This window comes from Magnolia sinica, chromosome 19, assembly GCF_029962835.1.
Source record: "Magnolia sinica isolate HGM2019 chromosome 19, MsV1, whole genome shotgun sequence".
NCBI lineage: Eukaryota > Viridiplantae > Streptophyta > Magnoliopsida > Magnoliales > Magnoliaceae > Magnolia > Magnolia sinica.
The window spans coordinates 24,105,036-24,116,228 of record NC_080591.1 but is presented as its reverse complement, the minus strand read 5'-3'; the positions used below and the strand labels follow the sequence as shown (position 1 = coordinate 24,116,228).

At 39.5% G+C, this 11,193-nt stretch overlaps 1 protein-coding gene across 1 annotated transcript; it reads right to left on the bottom strand.

Annotated features, from left to right (window-relative positions):
* Positions 1–2,031: 2,031 nt before the first annotated feature.
* Positions 2,032–2,841, bottom strand: LOC131235335 (germin-like protein subfamily 3 member 2). The gene has a single exon (XM_058232471.1). The coding sequence runs from the start codon at positions 2,827–2,829 to the stop codon at positions 2,176–2,178; it is 654 nt and encodes a 217-aa protein (XP_058088454.1). The 5' UTR covers positions 2,830–2,841; the 3' UTR covers positions 2,032–2,175.
* Between the last annotated feature and the right edge of the window lie 8,352 nt (positions 2,842–11,193).

Below are 11,193 nucleotides of genomic sequence, written 5' to 3'. Positions count from 1 at the left end.
AACGATGATAATTATAGCTCGTCGTAAAAACATTAATTATTTGTGATGATTTACAATATTGTTGCAAATACTCTAACATTTCGCAAAGAAATTACATTTGTCGCAAAAAAATTCAGTTGATATTTGTCGTAATGAGTCAACCTGGTCGTCGCTAAAACATACTATTTGCAGCGACTTTTGTGTCGTTGCAAAAAATAATGTTTTGCGACGATACTCAATTCATCACATAAAGTGGACATTGGCGATGACAATTGAAACGAGTGATGAAACATCTTTCCCGCCATGTAATTTTCTCAAGAAAAATTGGTGGGAAACGTTTTAGCGACGATAATTATAGTTTGTCGCAAAAATGTCGACTATTTGCGATGATTTATAATGTTCTTGTGAATACTCTAACATTTCACAATGAAACTACATTCGTCGCAAAAAGTATAATTCAGTATTTTTTGCAATGAGTTTAACTAGTCGTTGCAAAAAGAACTATAGAAAAAAGTCTAATGTTGTATTTTCGCAACGAGCTTAACCAGTTGTCGCAAAAGCTATTGTTTGCGACAACTTGTGTCGCCTAATTTGTCATAAAAAGTGGCTATTAGTAACGACTGGTTAAGATCATTGTAAAAAAATCATACGACAACTTTTTGTGACAAGTTTTGCGATGATAATTGAAGCTCGTCGCAAAAAAGTAAATTATTAGCGACGATTTAAAATGTCGTCGTAAATAATCTATTTTTTGCAATGACTTGAAATGTTGTTGTAAAAAATTGCATTTCCCAATGAAATTAGACTCATCGCTAAAAAAATTATTGCAAAAAGTCTAATTTGTTGTAGTAATTGTGGATGTAATCTCATGAACCTGTAGATGAAAACCTTTCTTGTAATCAGTAAGAAACTTGAAGAAAAAGGCACCTACTTCTTTTCTTCCACCAACCCTTCTCGTCTCTCTCCAAGAAGAAAGCTACTTTTATGCATTGTTGTTATAATTTTTTTTCTTTCTTCTTCTTCTCTCTAAAAAAGAAAGATAAGCAAAAACACAAAAATATTCTCACACACGTGGTTAAAGAAAAGACTACCTATGCCCACACATGTGAGTCCCAACTCCACATGAGGAGGGATCCCAATAGGAAGTTCATGAATATAAACGGGTACTTGGAACGTTTGGGTGATTTCTGTCCTCCAGATAAATGATTAAGAAGAAATACAACGACGGTCCACTTTCAAATTAGAAAAAGTTCCAACAATGTTCTTTAGGATATCTAGGATATTTTAGATCATGGGCCATTGCGGTCGGATTCAAAGAACCAACGTTCTAGATTACAAAACCATTGTCCTAACTGCCAGAATTTAAAACGCGTGGGTATTGTTCAAAGATGTGAGGCAAGCATGTCATATCATTCCAGTAACTAGGATAAAACTAGGTCTGTCAATGGGCCGGGTTAGGGCGGGCTGAGCTCCGCAAAGCCCGGCGTGAAATTCCGAATTAAGCCCAAATCCAGCCCTGGCCTGTGACAGGCGAAAATAGTCCGGCGCGAGTCCTGCTTGGGACATTTACACGAAACCTGAGCTGAGTCTACCTGAGCTCGTGCCCTAAATATCCCTGTGCATTGATAAATAATATTTTGGTATGCCTTATGTGAGGGAGAATAATGAAAGAAAAGGAGGAAAATTAGGTTTAGAAAAGACCTACAGGGCGAACTGAGTTTATGAGCTCTTGGAGTGCTAAGCCCGAATTATCAGGCCTGATACACCACCCCAAACCCGGCCTAATATGGGCCAAGCCTGAAGGTCTGTTGAGACTACCTGGCCCATTGACAACCCTAGATAAAACCAAAGGGACATATCTGTCATTTCACAAGGTGAACATTCAACCATTCTGTCTTGCCACTCAAAACCTAGCCGAGTCAACTCAACGAGATTTTGAGCTGAGTCAGCAGGAAACTCTCGATGAGTTTTCAAGCCGAGTCACTAGGAAATTTTCAAGTCCAGCCGATTTAAGTCTTTAGTTTTTGAACTTTAAAAAAAAAAAAAAAAAAAACCATTTTAAATTACTAAAATAACTCTCATTAATGAAAACTCCATAAAGTAATGAAAAATGAAAATTACCAGCTTATCTTAAATAAAACACATAACGCAAAATGACCAAACTGCCCTTGCTTCTCATGTGCTCTCTACCACCTCTTAGGGATTGAACTTCCTCCTCAGCATTTCAACTTCCCTAGCATTCAATCCAAAGGCCTTCTCCAAAAGCTCCCCTTTGATCCCAGACCCAAAAATAGCTATTGGGATTCTTTCCATTCCAGGATTCTGGCTGTTAAAACTCCCGAAGATCGTAGCCGTTGAATCACCAACGTTCATCTGGAAGTGCACCAGACCCTTTGGAAAGACCATCACCTCACCTTTTCGGATCACCTTAGCGAAGACCCGATTCATTGAGTCAACGAATCCTGAGTAGACCATCCCTTCAATCACGAACGCGATCTCAGTCGCTCTCGGGTGTAAATGTGGCACATTGACACCACCCACGTTGAGATCGGCCCGAACGAACGACATACCTAGCGTGTTGAGACCCGGGAAGATGGTCGGGTTCACCGAGAGACCCGCAAAACCCATCGGTGTGAAATTTCCAGGAGATCTTATGCCATCGAATACGAAGTCGTCGACGGTCACGTTGGATATGTTCTTGCAAGCCGACCCGATGAATCGGACGGTCCCTTGGGAGCCATGTTTTGGTTCGGGTATGCAGAAGTCTTGGACCGGGTCCGGGTCTGATGATGTGGTGGTGTAGAAATGGAAGAGGAAAAAAACTAACAAAACGGTCATTTTTTGAGACATTTTGGTTTTCGAGCTGAGTGTGAGATACTCAGATGAAATGGGATTTATATAGATTTGAACTTTTGAAATTGCAATGTGCCCCCTCGTATTTAAAGAATAGACAAATCATACCCTGAAGATTTTAAATTGAACAAAAGACCCTGAAAATCAGAAAGATGGCTCTTTTATCTGTTAAGAATAGGAATGATGATGTGGATTCGAGTCCATGATAATTTCCATTTGCCATGGAGTCCAGATGTTGTGGGGCCCATGTGGATGTGTATATACATGCTGTCCAATAGGCCAAACCAATCATCATCTGTGTATCTCAAAATATATATCTGGCCAGGTACAATTATCAAAACTATGGGAAAACCTCCAAAATCACTGTGGTATATGTATAGCATCTCATCCTTACAATAAGGTTGGCGAATATGAAAATGGGACACCCAAAAATCAGGTGATCCAATCATAATGTGTACCCCACATGTAATTGAAGACGTCGGATGATTATCCATTGTTTTCCACCATTTTCTATGGTGTGGCCCACATTGGCCTGATTTTTTGGAGTGTTATCATCATGGTGGGGTATATCTGTTGGATGAGTTGGATGGCACATGCACCATTTGAACCTTACTACAGCTCGAATACATGGTAACACCATGGAGCCTACTCCATCTGATCATTTTGTCGTGTCAAGATGGGTACAACTTTGATGATGTGGCCTCTACCATCATTGCATGTCGTGATGGATGCCCATTGATAGTTCTGAGAATAAGGGGCCGGTTGGTTTTTCATTTATTTTTTATTTTTTTAAAATAATAGGGCATTATTACTCCTTACACCTGCTCAGTTTTCGGTAAGTATTTTGTCTCCGAACTCAGCCTAAAAAGGATTGACTTAAATTTATGAGCCCTATCATGATTATACTTACCATTCATCTATTTTTCCGTAACATTTTAAAATATGAGCCAAAAAAACGAGGTGGCTCGAGAGTTCAAGTAGACCACACCACAAGAAACAATGGTTGAAAGGATCTTTTCAGGGCTCAAGAGATTATTTATTTATCATCTAACTTGTTCATAAGGTCATGTAGATATACATAAGTGGAAAACACAAAGATCACCTTCATCCAAAACTTCTGGGCCCCAAGAAGTTTTTAAATGTAGGCATTCAATTTCCACTGTTTCCTGTGGTGTGGTCCACTTGAGCTTTGGATTTCCCTCATTTTTAGATTCATGCCCAATCATTAGCTAACAAAACAGATGGATGGTGTGGATAAGCCATATACATCATAATAAGTGCACATGAAATTCCCACACCTTCATTATTCAAAAAGTAAAATGTTAATGTTGCCCCCTAGAATGGTGTTGGAATATTATAATGATAAATAATTATTACTTATTTACATGTATACAATGGTGAATTAGAAAAATAAAATAAAACAACCCCTTAATGATTAAAAGTTGAAGGAGTCTCAAAATTTTGTTCTACCAGAGGGATCGTTATTCTTTGATCAGCATCCTTTGAGTGGATGGTTGGAAAAAAAGAAGCACATTGGTCTATATTGATGGTCGCATCTTAGCCTCTTTCCACCAAATCAGGTCCCATACATGGTTTGACATTACCAAGCATTTGGTTATGTCTACTCTATACAGACAAAATCAGAGATTGGTGATGGGATTTTTATCCCGTGCTCGACTGGTCGTGAGCCCTACACGACCGGTCGAGGGCTGGTGCACGACCAGTCGTGGAGTCGAGTCCTGACACGACTTAAAGTCCAGCGATTTTAGGTTATTTTTTCTCTGGGGTGCTCGACTGGTCGTGGGTGTTGCTCGATCGGTCGTAGGGGGCGCTCGACCGGTCGTGGACTCGGCACGACCAGTCGTGGTTACGCAAATTCGTTCCGCAATTTTGCGGATTGCGAAAATCTGAGTCCTTTCACAACTGAGATGCGGAAAGGAGTTTCCTAAAACTATAAATAGGGGTTCCTGAGGTTTTTCTAGATAGATGAAAAACACAAGAGGACTATCAAAGGTGAGAGAGAGAGAGAGAGAGGAAGCTTGTAGAAGGGAGGTTATGCTCGTGAAGGTTATCTACTGTGCAATTTATATCTCAGCGCTTCTACGTCCTCATAATCGGTGAGATCTCTTCATTTTTCTTTTATTCTCTTACTGTTTATCCGCTCCTGCGTGAGTGAAGACGGTTGTAACGTTCTACTTCATAGTGGATTGTTGATCTGGACTAGGTCCCGTGGTTTTTACATCTTTGAGAGTTGTTCACATAAAAATCTCGTTTGATGTGTGGTTGATGCTTTGATTTATTTCATTGCTTTATTATTTCATAATTCTGGTTTGTTCTGGAGGTCTAGATCCTAAAGTTTTGTGTAAGGCCCCCAACAAAGTGGTATCAGAGCTAAGTTCATTGAACGGGTATGATCGGTTTGGAATTATGGAAGGTGGCTCATCAAGGATGATCAGCCTCAATGGTTCAAACTGAACCATATAGAAGGCTAAAATGGATGACTTGCTTTATTGCAAGGACCTATATTCTTCAATTTTAGACATATCAGGAAAATCTAAGGATTTGTCTGATGATAATTGGAAGAAGATGGACCGGAAGGTAGTGGGGTTTATTAGACAATGGCTAGATGATTCTGTGTTCCACCATGTGTCTACAGAGATCTCAGCCGCTAGCCTATGGCTGAAACTAGAAGGGTTGTATGAGAGGAAGACAGCCGGTAATAAAATCCTTCGGATAAGGTGACTTGTGAATCTCAAGTTCAAAGATGGTGGTTCTGTGGCCGAGCACATAAATGAGGTCAGCAATATATTAAACCAACTCTCCTCTATGAAGATGGTCCTGTATGATGAATTGCAGGCTTTACTATTACTTAGTTCATTGCCTGACAATTAGGAGACATTGGTGGTGTCTCTAAGTAACTCCGCGCCAGACGGAAAGATATCCATGGAACGGGTGAGTAGATGTCTCTTCAATGAGGAGACAATGAGGAAGTCCCGGGGCTTTATTCAGCAAGAGGCCCTTATGACATAGGAATGGGGAAGAGGAAAGAACAGGAAGGGCGGGAAGGCCCGAAATAAATCAAAAGGTAAGTCGAGTAACAGAAAAGATGTTGAATGCTAAAATTGTGGCAAGAAAGGTCATTACAAGCATGAATGTCGTGGTAAGAAGAACGATAAGAAAGAAAAAAAAAGGAGAAGAAGATGAATTAGATTCCACTGCGGTCGCTTCAAACGGCGACATGGTAGTTATTCTTTCAGTAAATCATGATGTTTGTCTCACGGCTACGAGTCAGGACACCGATCGGGTGATAGACTCGGGAGCTTCTTTTCATGTGACTCCACGCAGGGACTTCTTCACAAGCTATAAGTTAGGTGACTATGAGACCGTGAAGATGAGAAATTTTGGCATATCGAAAATTGTAAGGGTCGGTGATATTTGTGTAAAAACTGATGTGGGCTGCACGTTGGTTCTTAGGGATGTGAGGCATATCGTAGACCTTCGCCTCAACTTGCACTACAAGAAATTTTACTTTTACCTACGAAAAATTTCGTAGGTAAATGATATTATTTCGTAGGCAAAGAATTTTACCTACGAAATATTTCGTCAGTAAATTCGTTGGTAAAAAGCCGTGGCTAAAGACTTTTACCGACAAAAAATGTCATTGTCAGCAATTGTAAGACTTTTACCAACGAAATTAAAAACTTTTTTAAGACTTTTACCTACAAAGTGTTAAGACTTTTACCTACGAACGTTTTCGTAGCTAAAAACTTTGTTAAAACTTTTACCTATGAACATTTTCGTAGCTAAAAACTTTGTTAAAACTTTTACCTACGAATTTTTTCGTAGGTACAAACTGTATTAAGACCTTTACCTACGAATGTTTCCGTAGCTATAAACTTAGTTAAAACTCACAAACGGTGTTAAGACTTTTACCTACGAACGTTTTCGTAGCTACAAACTTTGTTAAAGCTTTTACCTATGACATGTTTCGTAGGTACAAACTGTGTTAAAACTTTTACTTACGAACGTTTTCGTAGCTAATAACTGTGTTAATACTTTTACCTACAAAATTTTGCGTAGGTATAAACGGTGTTAAGACTTTTACCTACGAAAGGTTTCGTAGGTACAAACTGTGCTAAGACTTTTTACCTACGAACTTTGACGTAGGTAAAACTGTTGATGAAACTTTTACCTACGAAATGATTCGTAGGTAATAAAATGTGAATGAACCTTTTACCTGCGAAAAAATTCGTAGGTAAAAATGTCGATGAAACTTTTACCTACGAAAATTTTCGTAGGTAAAAGTCTTTTTTTTTTTTTTGTTTTTTGCCAAAATTCCTATTATACACCTATTACAATATATTTCATTATATTCATATTTCCATTTTTCTAAACAAACACAAACTACATCCTTCCAAACACAAATCACATCCATACATACACAAATAGTCTTATCCACATTACATTCATCCACGCACAAATACATATAAGTTTAACATTCGTATATAAAATAAATCATAAATAAAATACGACAAATCACAAAGATGAAGGCGGAGGTGGTGGGGCATCAATGGGTAAGCGTGTAGCGAGAACCCGTAATATCTTCTGCATCCGTCGCTCATGCTCCACCCGCATATCCTCCATCCTCCTCTCCTGCTCCTCCCTCTGCCTCTCCTGCTCCTCCTTCTGCCTCTCATGCTCCTCTCTCTGCCTCCCCAGTTGGTCTTTAATCTCATCGACAGCGCCCCGTAGATGTTGAACCTCTTTCTCTGCGATATCAGCTCAATGTATGCCGCTCTCGCCAGCGACGGGTCGGCTGGATGCAACTCTAGTGGGTGCCATGAGCTTGACACCATGGCCAAGCCCACGCACATATCCAGAACGGGTGCCAAGCACCTCGCTTAGGATCTCTTGCTCACTCCGCTGAGTACCATCGGGAGTGGACTGACTGCGTATGGCGTCCATCGCCGCCTGCAATGAAAACATGAATTTTCATAACAAATAACATTATTATAATTCAATGCAATTAAATTTTACAATGTAATGATTTTTATCCAATTCTCGCTGGCTGTAGGATGTACCCAAGATCCCGTCGCCTGCTGACAATGAGTCTCTCTATAGAAGTCTACTGGTCCGGGCTCCTGTCCAGTGATGGAATCTCGCTGCACAATTAAAATGATAATAGAGCTAATATAAATACATGAAAAAATATATCAAGTTAATAATAACCAGTAACTTCTTACCATGTCGCTACGAAGTTGTACAAATGACTTTGAACCAGCTATGTGGTTCACTTCCAACTTTCCCCTGTTCGCAGAATTTATTTTTCTCCTCTTCTGAATACATTATTTATAATACATTATTATTAATTGCGAATTTAATTGTTACCTTAAAATATCGTAAATATGTAAATATTACCTGAAAAGACTCAAACGAAAATCTCTTACAGAGTATCCGCCAATCGTCAATGGTCACGTGCGGCGGTGCGGTCAGTACGGCCTCCTCGAGGCTCCTGCACCGCTTGTACCGCTGTTGTAAATCACTGCGATACTCCTTAAACCGTTCCTTGATCATGTCGTCGACGGCATGAGAAATGTACGGAACACTCAAATCCAAGACAAATTTATCCTGTAATTTTGTAAATAATGGATTAAGGTAATAAACTTATTAAGAAAATAACTTAACCATAAATGAACTTTTACAAAACAAAATTTAATTTACTAAATTTTACCGTAAGGTGCTGATGGATATGCTATCGTACATCATCTGTCACGTCTACCCAACGGGGGGTGGTGGTAGGGATCCAAGATCGACATAAGACACCGACCTCCGATGTAAACAATCTGGCATTGTCCCCAACAGGTCTAAGACAGTCCTGTGGGAACTCTACTGTCACCCTACCCTCATGCGTAAGTCTCTATAAAACTAACCCACGCGTGGGTCCACGTCCTCGTCGGTTGGTCGATGATGCTGTCACAAAAGAAATATGTAAGTCTACTGTATTAACAGAAGTCATTAAAAGAAATATGTCTAGACTTACATGCAGTGCTCAGTGTATGAACGATTGAGGGATCAAACGCCTGTGATGCAACATGTGACGGCGATGCTGTCTCCGCCGCATCACGGGTGGAAGGGGTAGATCCAGTGCCCGAACGACATCTCCCACCTGGTGTCATCACTAGATATGTGCGATGTACAAACTTATAAATTTATACAATGTCAGTACAAGTGGAATATACTAAAACATTATACAAGTAGTGTTGATGGTAGAATGCATTTGTGCTTATGCTTAGAGAGATGATTAAAATATGATTAGACCATTACACTATAATGCACGCAGAATATAATAAAACTGTAAATATTAATCTATAACCTTTGAAAATGCTATTACACATTGTCATTATATATTAAATACACATATTTCATTGTAATACGAAACAACTCTGAGGTAAACTATTTGAAGTACTCCCTATTAAGTTATCGTAAGCTGCAGAATTATATGTCAAGCTGTGTGAAGCACTCGACATTGTTACAGCCAACATGTCAGTCACAATAGGAGAAATTTGGTCTCTTGGGACTCCATTCAGATGTGCAAGTGACATAACTGCATCTTCCATACGAAGTTTTCCACTGTTATAATCCTTTGTCAGCTCCGAAATTTTTCTGAGATTGTTTAATTTGTCATCTGAGTCAGCGTCGATATATTCCTCCTTACACTCATCGACCAGATTGGGTATCTCTTTGGCCCTACCAAAAGAAGATAGGGCCGAAAAGTCCGTCCACAACAGTTGATGAAGTATGCTGCGTACTTCCGCTACGCTCCGGTTTGAGGAGGACATGATCAGAAATTGACTCAATTGCAAATGTGGATTATAAACAAGTCAATTAAATGAATAAATCATGACTTGTTATTTTCATGTATACATGTAATACACAAATTATTCGAATTGAAAAATGACATGTAAATTATGTGAACATTTAATAATCATCGTCTGTATCACTATCGCTTAGGATTATTTCTTCATCACCATCACTATTGCTGATCAGTATTTCCTCTTCATCGTCCGCAACGTCGTCATCAATAAAACCGCTATCATCTCTAACATTGTCATATATTATTGAGGCATCAACATGATCAGGTGACACATCATCTCTGTCCAATTGCACCACATCAATATCAACATTTGAATCAGTCCCTATATCCCCAGATGGCACGTCTTCTTGATATGCTTATTCAACCCTAGACGTTTCATTTCCCCCATCCTCGCTATCTTCAACTTCTGGTACGGGAACGTCAAATACGTTCCTGGGCTTTATTTTCTGTATCACGTGCTAAGAGCCACCTAACTTGGTGTCAGCGAGGTAAAATACTTGTTCAGCTTGGCTGGCGAGGACAAATGGGTCATCCTTAAACCACTTCCGAGATAAATTTACGCTCGTAACGTAGTTGTCAATCTGTATTCTCAACTTCTTATTTTCAATGTCCCACCAATCTCATTTAAATAAGTACACCCGCTTTCTCATACAATAACTCAGCTCAATAATATCTGTCAAAACACCATAAAAGTCAATTTCTACCTCCTCATGCATTCCCTTCACAACCACCCCACTATTTTGTGTGGTCATATACTTCTCATGTTCTTTAGTGTGGAACCGAATCCCATTTACAATACAACCTGTATATCTAGATACACGTCTATCAGGGCCACACGCCAGTGAGTAAAGTACATCAGACGCATCCGCAGAGTTGCTAGCACGCAACGTCTTCATCTATTATCACGTACAGAATGCAATTATTTAGGAATTTTCTTAGGTTTAAATATCATGCAATATAACAAAATTCTAAGTGTGGTGAGATACAATGTGATATCTTACACGTTTTACGAACCATTCTGGAAACTGATCTTGATACATTCGATCATAATTTGTCGGGTATTGGGACTTCATCTCCTCGATGTGTTCACTACATATAATTAGCATGTCATTAGCAAGAAACATTAAGATCATCGTATGCAGAGATACAATTATCGAGGAAAGACTTACTCTAAGTATGACTCTATTTCTTCACAGTTATGCAGCACATACCACCACTCCTTTGCTAGATCCCCAAGGTCCATATCCTGAAACGTCGGGGTTTCCTAAAGGACGGACGTTATGTGCGAATACAGATATGAGTCCTTGTTCATGCTCATGCCCTTCATCGACATTCCGATCTTCTCGGTTGAATCTAGTCTCTATGGCACGAAGATACATGGAGCAAAATGTCAGGCACTCATTATCAATGTATGCCTCTATAATGGATCCCTCTGGACGTGCCTTATTCCTCACAAATCATTTTAGTATGTGAAGGTATCTGTACAC